This window comes from Danio rerio, chromosome 10 (assembly GCF_049306965.1).
Source record: "Danio rerio strain Tuebingen ecotype United States chromosome 10, GRCz12tu, whole genome shotgun sequence".
Lineage (NCBI taxonomy): Eukaryota > Metazoa > Chordata > Actinopteri > Cypriniformes > Danionidae > Danio > Danio rerio.
This window is the reverse complement of record NC_133185.1, coordinates 11831043-11855700: the sequence shown is the minus strand read 5'-3', so window position 1 is coordinate 11855700 and position 24658 is coordinate 11831043. Positions and strand designations below refer to the sequence as shown.

The 24658-nt window shown below is 35.8% G+C and overlaps 1 protein-coding gene across 3 annotated transcripts in view; it reads left to right on the top strand.

Annotated features, from left to right (window-relative positions):
• Positions 1 to 24658, top strand: part of ptbp3 (polypyrimidine tract binding protein 3) — a 119037-nt gene that overhangs the window by 63730 nt on the left and 30649 nt on the right. For all 3 annotated transcript variants that reach the window (XM_068223913.2, XM_009305171.5, XM_009305172.5), the window contains 4 exons: positions 14432 to 14601; positions 16535 to 16681; positions 19139 to 19306; positions 23478 to 23588. In XM_068223913.2, the coding sequence (XP_068080014.1) occupies positions 14432 to 14601; positions 16535 to 16681; positions 19139 to 19306; positions 23478 to 23588 (596 nt within the window). The remainder of the gene's footprint in view (positions 1 to 14431; positions 14602 to 16534; positions 16682 to 19138; positions 19307 to 23477; positions 23589 to 24658) is intronic.

Below are 24658 nucleotides of genomic sequence, written 5' to 3'. Positions count from 1 at the left end.
CTCTGAAATCAGCCTTTAACTAACTTAAATCTGCAGAGTCAGTCAATAAAAACCTGCATCTGTCAACCACTACTCTGAAGTGCCTAGTTTTTGTTAGCATTTAACATACAGTCAAATTAGCTTCTACCTTGAATTGAATTTGACCTCAGGGGTTTGTCTCTCTGTTGTGGAGTCGGCTGTATCGCTGTTTGGGTTTCTTGACACAAAATGGCCTTCACATGCTTGTTGCTACGCAAAACTAAGAAAGTCATAACAAAGCTAACCCTGAGTCTGTGTACTAACAGTCCAGTCAAAGCTAGCTTACTGTATACATCAAGGTCAGCACACAGACCCTGTTTTAACACTGATAAACTGATGTTTAGTGGTGTTCATACTCTCTGAGCTCCATGTATATGGTCATTAACTGGATGGTAACAATCATGCTAACGGGCATCTTCACTCTTGCCTGACCGCTTTTGCTAAAAACGTGTATAATTAGAAGTTATGGGCAGGAAGCTTTCTGTCATTATGAAATAGCAGCTAAAATTAAATGCTAGTTGTTTGCAGCGCTGGGAAAGTTACTTTGAGACCAAGCTACATGCTGTTCATAATTGAAAGTAATCTGTAAAATGTGCTACGTACCAAACAATCGATTTGTTTTTGGACAACATCAAGGAATTAAGTTAATTTATTCAATTTTACAAATTGAAGTGAACTGAACACAAAAGAGTTAAGTTGTCTAAAAAAAAAAAACAAGAATTGTGTTATCTCAGCTCATTTTAAATAAGTAGTTGAGTAAGTTGTTTTAAACAAACAACTAACATAATTTTTCAGAAAAATGAAAATCACATCAGTAATTAATTATTAATTATCAATTATGATAAATATGATGATTTTTTTTTCAAATGTAAGATTTTTTTGCTCCTGATTGAGAAGTTAGAAGTTTATTTTTTATTAAAAGCACCTTTATATTATATTATATTATATTATATGATATTATATTATATTATATTATATTATATTATATTATATTATATTATATTATATTATATTATATTATATTATATTATATTATATTATATTCTTGTGTCTATCTTATTGTCTATTATATTCTTGTGTGTTTTGTTTTATTTCCATTGGCGACTCCTAGAGGCAATTGTGTGCAATTGCACACTACAAAGTATCTTTGCAATGGCAGCTGTATGGGACGAGATCATCAGCATTTCTAGCAGGTATATAAGGTTTCCATACCATGCAGTTGACCAGCCAAACATTAAAGCGCAACTTGCAGAGATCGCCGGTTTTCCCAATGTAATCAGAGCGGTCTACTGCACGCACAGTGCTATAAAGGCGCCATCTGAAGACGAATTTGCATACGTGAATCGGAAACATTTCCATTCAATAAATGTGCAAATAATATGTGATGTTCAAATGCGCTTGACATAATACACACACTTATTAATGATTCCTACTTGTCTTCCTCGTGATGAAGAGTAGGCAAAATCTGATGCGTATTGGGGAAAAAAAAGAAGAAAGAGTTCATCAAACGATGGATTCGAATTGCGTTCATAAATGTTAGCGTCAAAACATGTTGCCATGCACTTTACGAGCTACACCACTCGTGCTGCTGATGTCCTCCCTCTTCAGCTTTGTTATCTCTGCCGATCAAACGGGCGGAAATCACTCAACTAGCTCATTCCAACTACAAACTTGCAAATAACACCGTTTTTCTCTGGTCTACCTCCGATACGAGCACCTCCAATTAACATTCTGTTCAAAGTTTCTCTTTTAGCTTGGTTTTGCCATTGCTTTTTCATTTGGTTTTGCCAAGGTAGAGTCATTAGCATATTCATAAGGGGAGGAGGCAGGGAAGGGTTTTGCGCTCGTGCATGTGCGCTAAGTTTCACGTTAATTAGGATGTACAAAGAAAATATGCGTGGGATTCCGTGTACACATTGTTTCATACATCTGAATTTTTTACTGCGTATGCACATTTACAGCTTTGTGTCTGCAATGTTTTTGTATGATTTCAATGCAAGTCTTCGTACATGAGGCCCCTGTACCACATGTCTGTGAGGCGATATTTATATATATATATGTGTGTGTGTGTGTGTGTATATATGTGTGTGTGTGTGTATATATATATATATATATATATATATATATATATATATATATATATTTGTTTTTTTTTTTGTTTTACAAATATAATATTATATTCATTAAATGTATAACGAAAAACACAATTAAATAAAATGAAAAGGTGTCTACTGAAATAATATTTGTTCTATTAAAGACATTGTTCACAATAATCAAGCCACTGATTTACATGAAGCAGTTAGAACATGATTCCGTTCTATAGCCACACACAGATTCAGTATAAACATATCAAACCTTTTAATGATTCATTCAATTCTAGAAATTCAGATCTTCAAACAGTTCAATGATTCACTCTGTTCACTTAATTCAGATGCTCACAGATTCAGTTTAAACAGTTCAATGATTTACTCAGCTCTAGTAGTTTGCATGCTTACAGATTCAGTTTAAACGGTTCAGTGATTCAGTCAGTTCTAATAGTTTGAATGCGCACAGAATTAGTTTAAACCATTCAGTGATTCACTCAGTTCTAGTAGTTTGAATGCTAACAGAATTAGTTTAAACCGTTCAGTGATTCACTCAGTTCTAGTAGTTTGAATGCTCACAAATTCAGTTTAAACAGTTCAATGATTCACTCAGTTCTTGTAGTTCGAATGCTCACAGATTCAGTTTAAACAGGTCAATGGTTCACTCAGTTAGTAGTTTGCCTGCTTTTAGATTCAGTTTAAACAGTTCAATGATTCACTCAGTTCTAGTAGATCAGATGCCCACAGATTAAGTTCAAACAGTTCACTGATTCACTCAGATCTAGTCGCTTGAATGCTTTCAGATTCAGTTCAAACAGTTCAATGATTCACTCAGTTCTAGTAGTTTGCATGTTCACAGATTCAATTTAAGCAGTTCCATGATTCATTCAGATCTAGTTCTAAAGCTCACAGATTCAGTTTAAACAATTCAATGAATCTATTATATTACATTTTTAAAACTTAAAATCTTTGACAGCCTTTTTCTTTAGAAATATATACATTTCTTAGTTCATATTGTACATGCACTAACATTCATCAAACTAATGTTAACATTTTATAGTAACTAAAAATCGAAGACCAAAATCTTAATGCTGAGTGTAAACAATATCTGAATATGTTGGTTCAAGGAGCTGGTCTTTTTAAACCCCTCCTTTCTGAGAGTCGGCTCTGGTCTGATTGGTCGGAGAGCTCAGTTGTGATTGGTTTACAGCAACACCAAAATAACATGATCATATTCAGCTCTTCATCAGCATTTGTAAGCACAGTGATACGAATTGCAACAAGTCCATCGGTTATTAAAAAGCAAAATAGTTGTCATGCAGTGTTACTACAATAGTTATCATGCATGTTATATTATTGTTGTCACTTCCCAACACTAGTCCAGTAGTCACTCCTCTTTCCTTTAGAGCTGTAGTATATAAACACTTCCAGATCAGAGCCTGTTATCTGAAAAGCATGCAGAACTGGATCCTTTTTCCCATGTGAAGCAAGCCTTGTGTTCCAGCACATCAAGCATATGAGTGCCCAAAGGCTCCGAGTCGTTCCACCTTGGCAAACACATGCACACTTGATTGCCGTCTACTGGGACCACTCTGCCAGAACAATACCAAAGCATTTCTGCTCTGTCAAACCTGACATACTCTCTCTTTCTATCATTTCTCTCTCTTTCTCTCTCTCTCTGTCTTTCTCTCTTTCTCTTTTGCCCCAGGCAAAGTTGACTACAGCCCAGAACCATGAGTTAAAGCTGATCAGACATGTTTGGCTAGGGTTTGGGTGTTGGGTGTGTGTTAGTGTGTAGCCTTCATCAAACCAAGGGTACTAAGGTTTTTCATTTTTAAATTTGTTGTTTTATTTTAATAGTATTTTTACATTTGCTGTTAATTTCAGTTTAGTTTTAGTTGGTTTCATTAATGTTTTTTTAGTTTTAGTTTTTTAGTTATTTAGTTTTTATATGTTTAGTTCCAGTTTTAGTTTTAGTAATTCTACTTTAGCAGAGTTAACCAACACGTCTAGTGTCAACAACAGCAAACTTTAATGTTTGCACAGCTTACATTAACTCTTGTGCAAACCTCTCAGTGATAAAAGGAAATAATTGTTTAAACAGACACTGAATCCAAAACCATACAAATGTACCAAAATTATGATGAAAAATTGTCTTAATTATATATAAAGTTGAAGTGAGATTTATTAGCCTCGCTGATTTATTAGCCTTGCTGTTTATTTTTTCCTCCCAATTTCTGTTTAACAGGGAGGAGTTTTTTTCAACACATTTCTTAAATTAATAGTTTTATTAACTAATTTCTAATAACCGATTTATTTTATCTTTGCCATGATGACAGTAAATAATAGTTGACTAGATCTTTTTCAAGACTCTTCTAAACAGCTTAAAGTGACATTTAAATTGAGTTTTAAATTGTAAAGAAATTTGTGTTTTTAAAACAATTGAAGACAGCAGAAGTCAGTGATTCATTGTTATATATATATATATATATATATATATATATATATATATATATATATATATATATATATATATATATTAAATGTATAGTTAAACATACCTAGATACATTTTTTTGATAAACGAAGAAAGTTTTGAACATGTTTTGTGTCTATATAGTTATTATTGCATATAATCGTGCACTAATGTGTTTGGCTGTAAATTCCCTCAACGGGTACTTCAGATCAGATTTTCCACCACAGAATGAGTGCTTATAAATTCTGAGACCAATTATTTAATTTTTTAATCATTCTTTTATTTCAGTTAGTGTTTTGGTGACCATTTAATTGAAAAAAAAAATCAGCTAACATTTCAGATTTAGTCTTTCATTTACTAAAATAATCTTACATCAAACTGAGGAGAACTCTGGTAAATGGTAAATTTCAGTGTTTTTTTGAGTGGAGAGAATAGTGATGAAGCAACAGGCGTAAAGGTGTAAACGTTGTGGATGGCATTCCTGGAATGTCAGATTTGAGAATTGTTGACGGGAAGTCAAGTGAACAGCATTCTGTGAATTCTGTGGTGTCCTAGCAACAGTTTTACAGGAGCGGGATTTCACTGAGCATCACTGAATTAACTGTGACAGCGAGGAAGAGATTCTTCTCTAGTCTCTTGGGTGACGCAGAGACAAATGTAACCCAAAACGAATGTTTTCTACAAGCGGATAATGCTGCAGATTTGCTGAACAACTTCCTTATGCTGCGTCGTCTTTGTTTGATGCACAAACATACGTTTAATGTTTGCCTACTTTTTTGGGAGTTGTTTGTTTAGTGTGATGACAATACTTTTTAGGCAAACTGAAAACTAAATTTATTCTTATTGTAACATGGAATGGGATTAATTGAAATATTGAAGCATTTTAATTAGGTCAGCGTCAAATATATTGTTCAGAAATACAAATTTTCATTCAAATTGACATAAGGACAAAAGTATACTGTTGTTTTATTTATTTAAAGACAAAAATCTTTTTATTGTTAGTTTTCAATTTCATAGTTTTTATCATATTATTTAAACACTCACTAGCCACTTTATTATATACACCTTACTAGTACTGGGTTGGACCCCCTTTTGCCTTCAGAATTGCTTTAATCCTTCATGACATAGATTAAACAAGATACTGGAAATATTCTTCAGCGATTTTGGTCCATATTGACATGATAGCATTATGCAGTTGCTGCAGATTTGTCAGCTGCACATCCATGATGAAATCTCCCCTTCCACCACATCCTGAAGGTGCTCTATTGGATTGAGACCTGGTGACTGTGGAGGCCAATTGAATACAGTAAACTCATTGTCATGTTTAAGAAACCCGTTTGAGATGATTCGTGCTTTATGACATGCTGGAAGTAGCCATCAGAAGATGGGTGCACTGTGGTCAAAAAGGGATCGACATGGTCAGCAACAATACTCGGGTAGGCTGTGGCGTTGACATGATGCTCAATTGGTACTAATGGGCCCAAAGTGTGTCAAGAAAATATCCTTACATCATTACACCACCACTACCAGCCTGAACCGTTGATACAAGGCATGTTGGATCTATGCTTTCATATTGTTGATGCCAAATTCTGACCCTACCATCTAAATGTTGCAGCAGAAATCGAGACTCATCAGACCAGACACTGTTTTTCCAATCTTCCATTGCTCAATTTTGGTGAGCCTGTGCAAATTGTAGCCGCAGTTTACTTTTCTTAGCTGACAGGAGTGGTGCCCGGTGTGGTCTTCTGCTGTTGCATCCCATCTACCTCAAGGTTGAACATGTTGTGTGTTCAGAGATGCTCTTCTGCATACCTCGGTTGTAACAATGGTTATTTGAGTTACTGTTGTCTTTTTATCAGCTGGAACCAGTCTGGCCATTTTCCTCTTACCTCTGACATCAACAGGGCATTTTCGGCAGAACTGCCGCTTACTGGATATATTCTTTTTCTGACCATTCTCTGTAAACCCTAGAGATGGTTGTGCCTGAAAATCCCAGTAGATCAGCAGTTTCTGAAATACTCAGACCAGCCTGTCTGGCACCAAAAACCATGCCACATTCAAAGTCACTTAAATCACATTTCTTGCCCATTCTGATGCTCGGTTTGAACTGCAGCAGATCGTCTTGATCATGTCTACATGCCTAAATGCATTGAGTTGCTGCCATGTAATTGGCTGATTAGAAATTTGCCTTAATGAGCAGTTGGACAGGTGTACCTAATAAAGTGGCCAGTAAGTGTATATGTTTTTAGTCATTTTGGGTGAATTTTATTTTAGTTATCTGTTAATAATTTATTTTTAATGAACATATTGGTCTACACTGAAAAACAACAACAACAATGTAAGCTGAAGTCATTTTATTTTTACTGTTAGTCTACTTTTATTCTTTTACAGAACCCATTAAATTCTATTTTGTTTTTTTATTATAAGTACAATAATGACAAGAGTCAGAATGTTTTTGTACCACACTGATAAACATTCAATAAAAAGAGGAAAAAATACATAAAAAATAAAATTAATAATAATAATTCATTTGGTGAAAATATATTTAGATATTTTTCAACTAAATTAATAAAGTATTTAGTGCTACCTGATAATTTCAGCATTTATTAAAAAAATATTTGAACGTTATAAAAGTCTTCATTGTCAAATTTCATCAGTTTAATGCTTGCTTGCTGCTTATAGCAATTGTTCTTCTCAAATTCATCATTTGGAACTATTAAAATATTAATGGACCAAATATTCATAAATCTCCATAAAAATGATATTTCAAGCAAGATTTCTGTCATATGCTTTATTTTTAATTTCACCGGGCTGAACTATTCCTTTAGTTAAATCTATTAAACATTATAAAATATTAATTAGCTCTATTTTAAACATGATGACTATTTCCAACAAAACAGAATTATTCAGCAAAGAGAATGATTAAAAACTGCATAATGTTAGGACATCTCGTATTATTGCACAAATCATTCCATGCACTGAGTTTATATGGGGTCGGTGTATTTCAAAGATCCTTCTTACCTATTTCCTCTTGAAAAGCCTGTGGCATATTCGATTCAGGGATGGTTCCTCTAATCACATTAAATGCACAATAAGATTTGTTAACGGCACAATGAGATGAATCGGCGTGGCGAGGCCAGATGCCTTGATAGGTCATGTGTATGGTCTCCATGGCAACACAGGGTCATTGCAAAAGTGGACCAATCATCTTCCTTGTTCTCCTGGTGCCTGCTCTGTGGCGAGATGCCTGTCTCTAGGACACGTAAGGGTTTCATTCATGCGTCATAAATAAATCCATCGCAGTAAGGTTCAGTAATATTATAGCAAAGCTTATTGTGCATTTGAGTGCCATTTTTAGGATGTGCTAAAGTTCATAATTGAGCTTATTCAAACTTGCACATTTTATAATCCCGATGAGCCTCCAGGGGGGGAGAGTGCAGGCTAAGAGCTACTGAACAGCAGTTTATAGGTGTTGCATTAGAAAAAGAATGCGTTTCTTATTTAATTTGCACACACGTCCATTTCTGCCGTATAGAAAAATAGCCTGAATGCATCTGCCTGTTCAGTAAAGGGATTATCTAGTTTCTTTTCTCAGTTTGTTAGCTCTCAGCATGTGGTAGGCTACTGCCTCAGCTTGCATCGAGTTATTCCACTGGAGGTTTTGTTTTGTTGGCTGTTTAATCGGACCCATGTTCTGCGCATTAACAGTAGATGTCTTGCAGATGCACGCTTGTTTTTCATTATCCATGTTGCTTTTGACTGAATCGAGACTAAGGGAGAGCTCATTAGCATTAAATAAGGGATTGTGTTTGTTGCAGTCAGACTGGCCAGACATAATTGGAACCATTATTATATTGAATCTGCTTGCACAATCGACTCTGTGTTTCTATACCTCTCTAAACATTGTTTTATTTTAAACTGCTAGTGTCATTTTTAATACATTTTATGATGTGATGCAAGTACCTTATACTGGGTGCTGAATGCCTTAAATGTTTGATGACAGCCAGCCAGCATGTTACACAATAACTGAATCACATAATAACCCTCATAGATGTGCATGTTGTTGCTTGGTGCCTGTTGTTTTTAAAAGGTTTGAGCCTTGCTGAAATCTCAATAGTAAATTTTACTTGGTTGTCTTGGCATTGATTTATTTTAACTGCTGAAAAGCACACACTTCTATTGTCTTGGTTGTGTGTAGTCACATGGTTACTTCCCCTTTTTTGTGTCAGTGTTGCATCATAAATGACAAGTTGGCTGTAAATGTGTGGCAGAAAAAGACTTTAAAGAAGAAGTAAAGCTTGAATTTGTGAAGGGTGGGAAAGTATCTCAGTGCTAGGCTGTTAAAGGAGGGACTGGGTTATGAGGGGTGGCATGGGATCACTGCTGGGCTGTAAAGAGAAGGTATAGATTTGTAGGCTGCACTGTAAAGACCAGTTTTAAGCTATATGTTTGCATTGAAATACTTGTGGGTTTTTTTTTCGTTTGCGAATTTTACAAGTTTCACGTTTATTCACCTTATAATAATAATAAAAATTGTACATCTAAATGGAAATAAAAAAAATTGGGTTAAAATAGTAAAATATGTTATTGAACACAGATAGATTCGCAGGATACAGTAAAATCAGATAAGAATGCAGTGCCCATGAAGTCCTTCCCCACGCTAATCACGGCATATGTAATTTACATTTGTCTAAACATATCTGACGCATGTAAATTTCATTGTGTCTCTGCTGGTTGTCGAGTTTATACAGTATTATCAGGTTTTATTGTAAAAGTACTAATAAACTTAACAGCACCTGCAACACAAACACAGCTGTGTAATCTACCATTGGTGTTCTTTCTTCTTTTGGTTACATGGTACTGTGATGTCATAATTTCCAAACAATTACATTTATCATATACCGGCCGCTAGCTCTCTGCAACTCTCACATGATGACTCCCACTGAAGCTAAGCAGGGCTGCGCCTGGTCAGTACCTTGATGGGAGACCATAAGCTAGGTTGCTGGGGGAAGTAATCTTAGTGAGGCTCAACCTGCGGTCTGTGTGGGTTCTAACGCCCCAGTACATTGATGGGGACTCCATACTGCTCAGTGTGAACCGTCTTTCAGATGAGACGTTAAACCAAGGTCCTGGGTCTTTGTGGTCATTAAAAATCCCAGGATGTCCTTTAAAAAAAAAAAGAGTAGGGGTTTAACTTGGGCATCCTGGCCAAATTTGCCCAATGGCCTCTGTCCACCATGGCCTCTTAACCATACCAATAATAATAATAATAATAATAATAAGAATAAGAAGAAGAAGAAGAAGAAGAAGAAGAAAAAGAATTCATTTTATTTATAAGTTGCGCCTTTGTAGTCAGCCAAGGTCGCCTTACAATAAGCATCAACAGCCATACTAGAACAAATTAAAACAAATAAAAAACATTACCAAACAAGTATAAACACGCATCGCAATATAAAATAACATGTAAAAAACATGATAACATTTTTTTAAAGGAAAACCTGCTTAAAAAGATGGATCTTTAGACGAGATTTAAATGTGTCATTACTATCACTGCTCCTTAGATCCAGGGGAAGTGAGTTCCATAGCCGAGGAGCCATTGAGCTAAAAGAACTGTATCCCATTGTGCTTAATCGAGTGCGAGGTGGTACAAGGGAGAAAGAGTTGGCTGATCTAAGAGTGCGAGAAGGGGTGTAAATATAGACAAGTTTGGTGAGATATTGAGGAGCAACATTATGAAGTGCCTTGAAAGTTAGAAGTAATATTTTAAAATCAATACGAAACTTTACCGGAAGCCAGTGAAGCTGATTGAGAAGTGGTGTGACATGCTCATGAGATGGAGTCCTAGAGATGACACGAGCTGCATGGTTCTGAATTAGTTGGATTTTATGGAGAAATTTAGAAAGAAGCCCAGAAAGAAGTGCACACCAGTAGTCAAGATGTGAAGTAACTGGTACTGGGATGAGAATTTCTGTGTGATTGGTTGTGATAAAAGGGCAGAGACAAGTGATATTACGCAGTTGGAAATATACAGTATGTGTAATATTATTGATGTGATCTTCAAACGAGAGTGCTAGCCAAGATGACACCCAAACTCTTTACCTGCACAGAGGAAATAATTGTGCTATTATCAATGTCTATTTTGAAATTATCAGCTTTATTCAAAACACTTTTAGTCCCGATGAGAAGGGCTTCAGTTTTGTTGCTATTTAATCCCCATATCATAACCATTCCCATATCATCACTCGGTCACTTCATCATTGTGTCATGTGGACGAAAGGATGAAATTAAACATTTGTGAATTGATTCAAACACGTTGCCATGTTTACAGGTCCCTAAATTACTGCGTTAGACTGAGGGGTAGGGGTATAAGTCAGTGTGAGGGTCTAAATTACAGTCCTAGGCTGGAAGATAAGATTTCAGTCAAGGTTTATATGCATCAAATACATAACATCTGTGCCAAACATTTCAACTGACGAACATATTAACAATAATACAACCATAAAAGCCGAATTAAATGTATGCATTAGCTTGTTACAGCCCTGAGTATGATTATGTGAAACTCCATATAGATACATATTGCAATGATTTCAGGTGCTTACTTAGCGATGCAGGCACACATATTTGCACAATCCTTAAATGCTCTGCTGATTTGGACTCTATAATACCTGTTTTATAACTTTAAACTATCAACATCCACCACTGAGCAATATTCTAGCGAGAGTTCTTCCCGCTACACTTTCACTTCATTCCGTGGTGGATTTTGGCATAGTCCATGTCACATGAAATGGTGAGTGGGGGGAATAATTTCCACAGAAATAATTTATGATTTCTTATGTGGCCTGGTACCAATTGTTCCACAGACCGGTACCGGACCGCGGTCCGGTGGTTGGGGACCACTGGTCTACATTACTCAGCTGGGCTGAAGAGACCAGTCCAACTCACTATAACGGGCTGTTGATGTAGGTTAAAATTAATGGTGGGGATGTGTTAGGCTAAAATTTGGACCAGTGTTTGCTTGGTGGTGAGATGGGAACACTGCTGTCAAAGAAAGGTCTAGACATGGGCTGTGAGGGTAGGTCTAGAAGACTGGTAGTAAGGACGAGCCTGATCACTGAGATGGCATGTAGGTGTAAAGTCTAGATCCCTGTTGGGTTGATAAAAGAGGATGGTGAGCTGAAACGTGAGGGTCAAAAAATACTGAGCTGTGTGGGGAGTGTCTAGTATGGTTTCTGGGCGATGGTTTCTGGGGTACCTGGGAAGGGTATGGATCAGTTATAAGTGATGGGTAAAATAGGGTCATTACTGGATTGTGAGGATCATCTAGATCATAGTGCTGGGCTCAACTTTGGTGAACTTTGAGGAGTGAGATGGAATAAATGTGCTTGATGTGTAGGCTGGGGAAGGCTTTGTAGGCTTGAGGCTTGGTAGGTTTGAAGGAAGGTTTTAGATCTCTGGGCTGGGTATGAGGTTAGGGATCCGATCAATTTAATTCATGTTTATTTATGTTAGGGTTGGGCGATGTCGACCAATTTGTCATCTTAGGATGTCTAATGTGAAACTTTGCGATAGACGATGACATCGTTGTCATAGGCGGAGGTGAATTAATTATTCATGAATAATTAATGAATTCATAACGAATTCATTATTTGTAGCCTACCGTTTCAACTACCTGACCCGCATGGTCTTTGTTTTACCCATAAGCAAATCATAAATAAATAAAGACCATCTGTCAATCACCTTTTTTTGCCAGAGGTTGGTCGGTAAAAAATGTGCACAACCAAGAGTATCTAAGGTTTTCACTAAAATTACTAAGCACAAGTGTGAAAGTGAAAGACTGAAGCAGTGTATGGACACTGTGACACGTTACCTGATATATTCAAATGACTGAAAAGCCATGAGAAAGACAAGATTAATTAAATATCACGTTTAACAACTATAGTGATGCGCGATCCAGCGGTACATCTTTGATAAACTGTCTGACGTGCACTGCTTTCTGGAGCTCCTCAGACGAGCGCATGTCAGTGTGTGTGGCTGTGTGTGTGGTCACGTGATGGGCGTTTTCAACAGACGGAGGGCTGTTCAGAAATGCTAGGTAAAACACGATGTGGATGTGGATCATTTTCGTTTTAAAATGCCATTTTAATACTAAGATGTATTAGTGTAAACAGGGTCTAAGGGTGTATTTTTAGTGAGTGGGTTTGCGACAGGGGTCGGGCAGACGATATTGATGTCGGCTCAGCATCGTGTTGTTTATTGGCCATAGGCATCGTCTATCGCCCCAACCCTAATTTATATATCGCTTTACAATTTAGATTGTGTCAAAGCAGCTTAACATAGAAATTCTAGTAAATTGAAAATGCGTTAGTCAAGTTTTCAGAGTTGAAGTTCAGTTTAAATCAGTTCAGTTTGATTTAAATTTAACTGCTTAAAGTTTAAACACTGAAGAGCCAATTCATCGATGCGCTGCCCCACAAGTCCCAAACCAAGCAAGCCAGTGGCGAGGAACAAAAGGGAAAAAAACTTGAGAGAAAGAAGATCACTGAGTAAAGGAGGAATCTAATCATTACTGATCTGTAAAGGGAGGGTCTATATTGTCTGGACAAGGAGAGCGGGATCTAATCTCTGTTCTGTGGCCATTAGGATGCAAGTGAAGATTGTATTAAGAGAACGATGTGATCACTCTAGTTCAACACCAAACACTAGAATTACTAGAAACATCTTGGAAGATGTGTTGAGAAAAGTTAGTGCTAAACCCTTTAGGACACCCCTGCTCTAGTGGGCTGTTAGAGGAGGGTGTATATTACTGGTCTTGGGGAGAGAGGGATCTGATCACTCTACTATAATGTGATAGAAGGGCCTGGATTACTACTCTGAGGAAGGGGTTGGATCATATTGCTGGGCTCTGATGGAAGGGTTTAGATCTTTGTTCTTTGAGGGAGAAATGGGATTTCTGTGCTGGGCTTTGGAGAGAGGGTCTCTGGACTGTTGGTTTGTAAGAGCAGGGTCACAATCACTGTACACTGTACTGTGCCTGATATTTTTTTTCAACTGTGACTGGATGTCCTGCTGATGATAGCACTTTCTTTTGTGCACTGCTGTTTCTTTCTTTCTTTCTTTGAGAAGAGAGTGAATATATTTGTCACTTGTTTTTGTACACTTCTGAATTCATCATGGAGAATATGGCTATATGTATATTTTGAATTCACCACAAGTCTGGCTACTGTAAATTGTAGTATGCATTGGTTATAAATAAAAGTCTAACAGACTGACATTCTACATCTTTTAATCGCATACTTGCAACTGAGACTGATTGCTTTGATGCTGTTATCTGCAATGAGACAAACACGATCAGTGCAATCTTTTTTACAAGAATGGTAAAGCTGCAGCAGACAATCCACCAAAGTCTGTCTCTGTTAAACCTGTCACCAGTCTGTGATGCGCCCCAGGACATAGCCAAGTGCCAAATGCCCCACAATGGGCGCCATTTGGAAACGTGACAGACTACAGAGGTCTGTTTAATCCTGTAAGAGGCTTCTCATATTGTTTCCGAGGGGAAGTATCAGAGATGCTGTCCACCACCATTGCATTGTCAGTTCTATGTTTCTGCCCATGTCTGTCTACTAGTGTGTCTTTTTGAATTCATTTTACTCTTGGCCCTTGGAGAGGCTAAAACATTGCAAAATATTTTGTGACGGTAACCTTTTGGTGTCACTGAATCAATATCAATTCTCTTTGGTGTCTGAAGGGTCTTGCTTATGAAACATTCATGTATATCAATGCCAGGTTTGGCATTTGGAAATCTGGTCAATTAAAAAAAATGGATAATCTGTTTATTTCTTTTTTCTTTTTGGCAGCTAATGGCACTGACAGTAAACAGTATAAAGGAGACCGATCTCCCTGTGCCCCCTCCCGCGTCCTCCACGTCCGCAAAGTTCCCATCGAAGTGTCCGAGGCAGAGGTCGTCTCACTAGGTGTCCCATTTGGCAAAGTCACCAACCTATTGATGCTTAAAGGGAAAAATCAAGTAAGTGCTCCACCTGTGAACACATCTCTGCCATTTTTTTTAGCTCTGTAAGCATCAGCAGTATGACTGTTGGAACATTTGTAGGACCATTTGTAAAAAAAAAAAAAAAAAAAAAAAAAAAAATGATGGATTTGGAAATTAACTTTGGGAATCGTCTTTTGAGATGTTCAAATCTTAAGCTTTCATTTGGTTTAGTGGCAGAATTTCCGGATTAAACAGCATGAATAAGATCAGAAGAAATCCGTATGTACATATTCCCACAGTTGAATCTCTGTGGGGTTCATCATGGTGTAACTAACATGATTTAGGAAATGTGGGCCTAACCCCTCAATGGGGACAATGGTGTGACAATGCCATTGTCTTAGGCAATGTCTTAAACCTAAAAATGAAGCATAATGAGATTTTAATTATAGATTAGCATGTTCTCACTAGCATAAAGCTAAATGCAAAATATTTTGTATGTTATGTGTCTGGAACAGCACGGTGGTTCAGTGGGTAGCACTGTCTCCTCCCAGTTTGCATGTTCTCCCCATGTTTGCATGGGCTTCCTATCTTCCAAACACATGGGGTATAGGTGAATTGAATAATGTAAATTGGCCATAGTGTATAAGTATGTTAATATGTGGGTGTTTTCCAGCACTGATGTGCCATGCAGCGCCATGCATTTTAGAATTCTAAACATAGGTTTCTATCAGGATACACACACCGGCGCCGCAAGTCGGTGGCTGTCGGCGGCGCCCGTCCACGGCTCAGGACGCAGTTCATTTTTCAGCCGCGCAACAGAGCACCATCTGATTAGTTTATTGTTAAATATCATTCGAATGTGTGCGTCTGGTGTGTGATACTTTAAACTGTCATGTGCACGCCGTGTCGCGGCGGTGAGCGGCGCTTCTGGTGTGCGACCTGCTTTAGTACTAGGTTGTGGCAGGAAGGGCATCCGCCAATAAAACGTGTCAGAGTAATTGCTGGTTTATTCAGCTGTGGCGTCCCCTGATGAAGACGGGGATATGCTTAAGCGGGGTGAATGAAGACTATTTATACTTGAAATGTGTAAATCGAAGTGGAAGAAGGAACTGAAATTATGTAATTTTTAACAAAATCCGGCCAAAAATAGTTCATATATGCACAGGTTTATAGTGTTTTTTTATACAGTTATATCTGCACATACCTGTAAGGCGATTATAAGACATTATTTTAGTTGTTTTGAGGGATCTGGTCATTTTGACTGTTTTGACGTCTGTATGCAAACCCATTCTACTAATAAACACCTCCAACAAAGAATCATTTTAGCTGTATTTTGGCCTATATAAGGGGACAAGAGTTCAGATCTGTTTTCGCTTCATTAGTGCTGTCCACTGATAGAAACTGAAGTGTGTATCCTTTCAAACACATCAAGGTCCATCTAATAACAGAAGCCCCACAAAAAACACTGCAGTCTCTCAATTCCACTTGAGTGTCTTTTCATATTCAAATGGAATCTGGCATATTTCAACAAGAAAAGATGGATTTCTAATGCCCTGGTTGCATAATGTGTTGTTTGCTGCTTGATTTGATTGGGGCTTCAAAAGATTTCAGTTTATTGTCAGGTTTTGCATCTATAAAACTTACACCTTGCATGATGAGGTCAGAATAATCACGAGCCAGGCTTGTTGAGACGAGCTTTAGGGCTTTATGACTGATACTTAGGGTTAAGGATTTGAACAAAGCTCTTAAATAATAATGTTCAACTTTGTTCTTTATTATTTGTAATACAGGCTTGATTAAGCTTGTTTGACTGTTCATCCTTAAGTAACAGTTCTTCTATTAGCCTATATATTTATTTGTTTCATTTTAGTGTTGCAGACTGAGGAAAAAAAACTGACAGCACATATGCACAGTTGAATTATAGTGTTTTCACAGTCAAGCACTTACAGCACCTCTTTTTGTATTACAGGCTTTTATAGAAATGGCTTCTGAAGAAGCAGCGATGACCATGGTCAACTACTACACCACAGCCACACCCCATGTTCGCAACCAACCTGTCTACATTCAGTATTCCAACCACCGTGAGCTCAAGACTGATAATCTGCCCAATCAGGGGGTGAGAAGCACATACTGACAAAGTGCACTCTACTTAGAAGCATATGAGGAAATCACACAAGTCATTCATATACATGGAACTTTGTGTAGCATGGAATATCATAGAGTTTTTTGTTGTTGTCTTACATGTTTTAATTTGAACCTGGGGTCCGTTCTTTGTACGTGGATTACTCAGTTAGCTGGATTTGGATGTTGACGATTTGACACGATCCAGGATCGTTTCGTTCTTCAAAGCTGATCCGAGAGTTGTTGTCATAGCAACAGTTCTGGTAGATCAAACCTGATCGGGAGCAGGTTCAATTCATATAAACAGGATTAGATCGGCTCAGTTCATGCAAAGAAAATACTGAAAGTATGTACCAAATGCTGATATTTTCTTACAGTAGTAGTTATATACACTTGGGAAAATATCAAAATGCTTTTGTAAACATCCAGTAATTCTTTACACTGATTAAAAAAATGGCTACTATAACAAAGACAATCTTTTCAAAATGTAGAACTAAATACACTGATATGGATTGAAATACATGATGAATACTCTTGACACATGAAAGTGTAAAGCCTGCAGCTCACAACAAATGTGGAAGGTTATTGCGTGTCATATTTAACAAAGCGTTTACTGCTAGTTTGATGTAATTTTGCTCACATGGATAATTGAATATTAATCAGATGATGTCATTACGTTGATGTGCTGTCAGCCAATCGTTGCATTGCTGATCATGATTTTGAGCATCGATAGATCTGTCCTTTCCAACACAAGCAGCGATCTCAGATCAGTTTATCCAGACATTCTAATCTGATTCGTGAACTTCTTTGAAGAACCAAATTAGCGAGAGATCAGTTATCAAGATTAAAAGATCCAGGATCTGCCAAATCATCTTAGATCATTTAAGCGAGGTATGAAGAACGAACCCCCGGAATGCAATTAAACTTGAGCTAAAACAGAAATATAGCAACAGTTAACTGTGTTTCTGTGTAATATTCCTATAAACAGTTAGCTATGCAAATTGTAAAATTGCACAAAAGTATAAAAGAACATTATATTAAAGGTAATCGTGACCTTTTAATCTCACAATTCAGACTTTTGTCTTACAATAGTGAAATTAAATTTCACAATTTTTTTTTATTTTTGAATGATTTATTTAATTTTTTTTATTTTGCAAACACAAACAACAACCACCAAGAACAGAAATGGAAAGGAAAAAGGGGAAAAATAGAGAATGCAAACAATAAACTCTATAGGTATACAATATAGTTGGGTTAAATAAATAGAGAAATAAGTAAGTAAGTAAGTAAGCAAGTAAGCAAGCAAGTAAGCAAGTAAGTAAATAAGCAAACTAGGTAAAAAACTAATTGGGGACCAATGCGTTCTACAACAATCTTAATGGTAAACTTCAAGGCAGTGAGGGGTTGAAAACCCTTATGTATTATTATTATAAGACGTTTTGCACAATTCTGACAGTTCTCTCAATTGGATTAATGATAGATTGTATGGCTTGTTTTATATGCAAACAAGTATCTGCATCTGAAAAAGTGTAAACCAAATGGCCTACTGGAAGTCAAGTGTTGTGACCCAACCAAACCGGTTGGGTAATATCTGGGTGGGTTATATCCTTTGTTATAAAGTTCTGTCTAACAGACAGTACTTTGGGTTGAGTTATAGGTTAACATCGATGCTGAGGGACTATACTATTCATTGTCTTCAATAAAGTCTTCCCTTCTGTAAGAACTTTGGTCAGCTTACTTATTGTATGCATTAGAGTCATCTAATACATTGGCAAGCCACCCAAAAACAGTTTAAGCCAAATACAGCAAAATCTAACTATAGAAACTTATATTTGCCTGTTATTAAGACAGATCTCTGTATTTACACAGTCAAAATTACGAGATAATTAAACATAAACCCGCAATTCTGATATTTCTGCATGCATTTGTGACTTCTTACCTCAGAATTCTGACATATAAACTCCATTTTGTTTGGTATTATGTTAGTCCTTCACTGGTGTATTTTAATCCTTGTTTCTTCATTTCTTTGTTTATTCTCATACTTGTGTGTGTGCGAGTTCTTCTCTCAACATTAATAAGCAACTCTGACATTTTACAGAGAATTCTGAGTTCATATTATGCAATTTTAATATTATAACACATAATTGCATGTATCACATTTCTCAATTAAAATAATTAAGATGCATCAATTTCTTCACTAGCTCATTTTCTTACTTTCCTTACAAACTCAAAACTGTATCTCTGCATATATAATGCCTCCTTCACACTTTTGCTTTCCCTAGAGCTATTAGTTTTACAGTATGTAAATGTCCTCATTACACAGTCATTTGCTGATAGTGCATTTTAGTGCTCTGGGAATCAGGCACACCTGCTCGCACAATATTTTCAAAGATTCAGATGTGAAGTTTTCATGAGTTTTGCTATCTGTTAACACTTCATATCTCACTCTTAGAGAGCCCAGGCTGCTCTGCAAGCTGTCAACGCAGTGCACACTGGGAACATGAGTCTCTCTGGGACTGCCACAGCCAGTGATGGAGGAATGATGCCTGGACAGAGTCCCGTGCTTCGTATCATCGTAGAGAATCTCTATTACCCAGTGTCTCTAGAAGTGCTGCACCAGGTAAGACCACAACACTGCACCAACGTTTCACCTCTCTTTCAAATCAAATATCGCTGGCTATTAGCAGTGATTCTGATTCATTATCCTTTGATTTGTTTTGGTATTCTGGAATATTACAACATCAGAGTGACACCATGACATAATTTGGGCACACTTTTACAACTACACACTATAAATAATTTATTAACCATTGGAAAATATTTAATTAATTGATTGTTAAGCAGCAATTTTACAATAACAAACATCAGTAAGCAGTTTATAAATATAGCTACAAACACAGTTTTCTTGACTTATAAGTACGGCCAGACAGAATCTGCAGACATTTCTGTGCAGAATTTATGTGGAATGATATTAAGAGTATCGTAACTAAAATTTAATATATGAAATAAATAATAATACCCTTTTAACTTAAAAAAAACTATTAGATTTACTTATTTGGTAAACAAAGCAAGTCTCATATAATTTATTTACTTAAATTTGTAAATATTACTTTACAAACTGTATTTTAAATAAATCAAATAAACATTTTCATATTAGTCAATAATATTACTGAAATCATTTAAAAACTGAATAAATATACTGTAAATTTACACAAGTCCATAAATAGACAATAATTGGATAAAAAATTGCAGATTTTTGCACATGCAGTGTGGGTCTACTTATAAGCACATTAATAATAAGATATATATAGGATAAGGCGCAAGACGTGTTTGGCTCGATCGGTTGCTATTTTCAGACCAGCGTAACCCTAATTTTCATATTTTGCGCCTAGTTGTTTAATAGCAAATCCAATTGCGTCACTTTGTGGACTCATGGGTGTGCTAGGAGGTGTGTTAAGGCGCATTGTTGGTGCATTGCTATTTTGAGAAACTGAAACATACCGTGCCATTAACCAACTAAAAGCTGCTCTAAAGTCCAGTGCAGAGTGCGTCAGTTATGCTCATATGCAGGTCCAAACCCCAGGGGGGTTTCAGTTAATTCTTGACAATTTGCATTTGTATAATGTTGTTATTATTATTAGCAGTATTATTTATTATATGCATATTTATATTTGTTTGTATAAAAACAAGTTAAGAGTTGTCCACCTGTTGGATTTTGGAGGCATATGCATCACCATATGGGGCATAAGAATAGGATGCGTGTTTGGAGACAACAAAAGTTTTTTTGACCTCACTTCATTATTATAGTTTTTTTATTAATTTGCTGGAAATTAGAAGTGAATTTAGAAATAGCTTTAAAACAAATCTTTGCTCTTAACAAACTTAATTAAATATGTGGGCTTATGGATGTCTTCAATAGAGTGGGTTTCTATTGTTTCCTTATCCACAAAAATAAAGGAGTAAAGTAAAGAGTAAAAGAAAAGTAAAGAGAAAGTAAAGAAGTTGAATGGAGGAGGCTCATTCTTTATCCTCACGCTGCTGATGGTCTGTTTAACTGTTTTCTTGCTGAGTCAGTTTTTTTACCTTACAAAGTCTGCGATGTAAATAGCAAATGAAGTGACTCAGCTGACTCTCAAAGTGAATAGGAGATGGGTCTTTGATTGGTTTAATGCACATTATCCTCAAAACACACTCAGAACTCATTAAGAGAATAAGCACAACCCTGTTAGACCATGTGCCGGGCACAGACTGTATTTTTTTGTCCTTAAAATAGTGGATTCAGACATGCCCTTAATGTTTTTGCACCATGCACTTTATATTTTACGCCTAGATTGTTAAAATAGAGCCCATTATCTTTAATAGAAGTGAAGTTGTTTTAGAAAAGCATATACTAACACACATGTTAACCATTACTATATAACTGAATAATAGGATATACAGTTGAAGTCAGAATTATTAGCCCCCCTAAATTATTAACGCCCCTGTTTATTTTTTTCCCCTAATTTCTGTTTAACGAAGAGAAGATTGTTTCAGCACATTTCTAAGCATAATAGTTTTAATAACTCTGATTTATTTTATCTTTGCCATGATGACAGTAAATAATATTTTACTTGATATTTTTCAAGACACTTCTATACAGCTTAAAGTGACATTTAAAGGCTTAATTAGGTTATTTAGGTTAACTAGGCAGGTTAGGGTAATTAGGCAAGTTATTCTATAACGATGGTTTGTTTTGTAGACTACTGAAAAAAAAAATTAGCTTAAAGGGGCTAATAATTTTGTCCCAAAAATATTTTTTTTAAAATTAAAAACTGCTTTTATTCTAGTTCAACTACTGTGAAAATTATATTTTATATATATATATATATATATATATATATATATATATATATATATATACATATATATATATATATACATATATATATATATATATATATATATATATATATATATATATATATATATATATATATATATATATATATATATATATATATATATATATATATATATATATATATATATATATATACATACACACACACACACACACACACACACACACATATGTATATATATATATACATATATATATATATATATAATATATGTGTGTGTATGTATGTATGTATGTATGTATGTATGTATATATACATATATATATGTGTGTGTATATGTATATGTATATATGTATATGTATATAATTAAAAATATTAATAATTTACTAACTTATTCTGAATGATTTTAAAAACCATTAACTACTCTTAAATACAAATTGTTTGTAAATAATGCAATACTTAATTTAGTAATGACAAATCAATCAGTTACAAAGTATAAAAAGTACAATTATTAAGCACATTATAAATGTTGTTTAAAGTCAAGAAAACAGAATTTGTAGCTGTATTTATAAATTGCTTACTAACATCTATTAATCTAGAGTTAATGCTTAACAAACAATTAATTAATGAATGATATTACGGAGATTCTAACTGGTAGTGTAAGTCTAGGTTTTGGGGCTAGGGACTATTTTCAGGTGCTACGTAATATTATTGCTCCAGGTGCATCCACGGTAAAAGTCCCTTGATTATTAAAACTGGCTGAGAGAATAGTTCCTAGCCATATTGATCTAAAAAAACAACTTTTTATTTTTCTGTTGGTTTAAATATGTGACGTAACTACAGAAATGTCAATCGTTATATATAAAAAAGATCAAAACGATCATTTTGTTTGAAAAATCATTTATGCTAAGTGCTCCTGCCAGACCTGGAAATCGACTGAATTGAGTAAAATTGGTAAAACTCAGCTGTTTAAGTCTATAATCTATTTACAAACAAGTGGAGTGTTCCTTTAATGTAAACACATCTGATTAGCAAGTGTGTTCATAAGCTGAACAGAATACTGTGTGAATTGAGAAAGTGTAAAAAATAAATCTGATTCAACACACACACGCACAATTTATTTAATTTTAAATAAATAACAAATTGCCATTATTTTCACAATAGATTTTCAATTTGTGTGGCATTTTTGTTGATTGTGGTGATTTATTTTATTTATTTACCAATAATCACCAATAATCTTCTCCCCTGTATCAGGCAATGCTCAGGGGTTTCCTTTCTAAGCTCAAGTGCTTGTTGCTGTGTTCATTTGCTTTCAGTGTTTACCATGTGCACTTCTTTGCTGTCACCTGGCAACCTTGTAAAATGGTGTCAAAATGTTGAAGCCCTGAGTTCTTAAACCACTCATAAATCTTAAACCAGTCTTCAGATAGCTTACTGAACTACATGGAGCTGTTAACCCTTGTCAGAATGCTCTAATTTAATGGTTTGAAATGATTTTCTGCAACAACAAAAAAGATTTGCTACTTTTTTTAACCTTGTTTTAGTACAAATATCTAAAAAATCTGAAATCAAGAAGCCTTTTTATATAGAAAAGTTAAAAATATCAAAAAATAAAAATAATCTGTTAAAGGGGTTTGTAAAATAATTGTATTATTTACAAGATTAATTTACTCACCTCATTGGCAGATTATTTTGCTTTTATTTTCAGCAATATTTTTTACTTGTCCAGAAAATGCTTCTTGATTTAAGAATTTTGGATATTTGGAATAAGACAAACCTAAGAAAAACCATTTTTTAAGTTTTCTGACTGCTTATCAACTAGCTAAACTACCTCAAAATCATTTTGGAGACTAACTAATCCTGCTCAACCAGATAAGATGAGATTAAATATTATTTTAAAATTGTATATTTTTATTTACAAAGGCTGTTCTTGTCTTCTCCTTAATTTAGATCTTCTCCAAATTTGGAACGGTCCTGAAGATCATCACCTTCACCAAGAACAACCAGTTTCAGGCCTTGCTACAATATGCAGATCCAATGAACGCACATCATGCCAAAGTGGTCAGTATCAACAAACAATCCATAACCACAAGATGCTCCTTTTAATAGCAGACTGTTTTAGCATTTAATTTGTAAAACAAACACATTTTTACAAACTAGCACTTTTTCCATTAAGTTCTAGTACTTCATTAGCAGCTAGTGCCTGTTATTTAGTACCTTTTAAATAAAAGGTATTTAGCGCATAAATAAAAGGACGTAGAGCAGAACTGCAAGTGCAAAGATGACGCGTCGGTTTCTCACTATAATTCATAGCAGAGTTTTCTTATCCTATGAGAAGAGCCGGCTTCTTAATTACTTATGGCTGCACATGCTGTCCAAAAGCAAGACACAGACCTGCCAGTGCCACTTCCAAGCTGTGAGACCCTATGTTGATGACTGGGTGAGACCGCGTCCACGGACCCACGGCACAGAGTACTTAGCCATTTATGAAGGATTGTATGTGTTTGTTTCCATGATCCACGAGCCTTGTTGCATGTTTTTCCCCACGATCCTGTCAGGGCCGATACTGGAAAGCTGTATGTCTGCAGCCAGCATTTTTGTCGGGAGAACGGTTCGAGTATGGCGGAGTTTGTACTTTATCAGTGGAGTTTGTTCACATTTAGTCACATCGCAGTGCTGCTGTGTTCGCCTAAATCCTCCAGATTACCAGCAGGGCTAATGGTTGAAATATGCAGGGCAAGAGATCTGCTGCACTGAGTCTGCATTCAGACTTGGGGATTAAGGGAGAAGTCTTCATTTATAATGTTTAAATGAACACGATTATCTTTATAATGATATAAGTTGTGGTTGTGCGTATGAAATTACAAATGACAAATGTAGCATGGCATTAAATTACAGTTAATTTCTTTGCATTTTAACTTTGTAAACTATAAAATCATGCATCTCCTCACGGTTTGTGTCTCATTTTGTGAGCTAACTGTCAAAAGTTGTTTGCTTCCCACCTTCTCCCCTGCTCTGCTGGCCATGCCCACTCCTGCCTCTGATCGCTTAGCTTCACGCCCATTATGATGTTTTTTTTTTTTTTTTTTTTGAGGTAAACTTGAACTGAAAGTGGGGGGTGTCACGGCCCT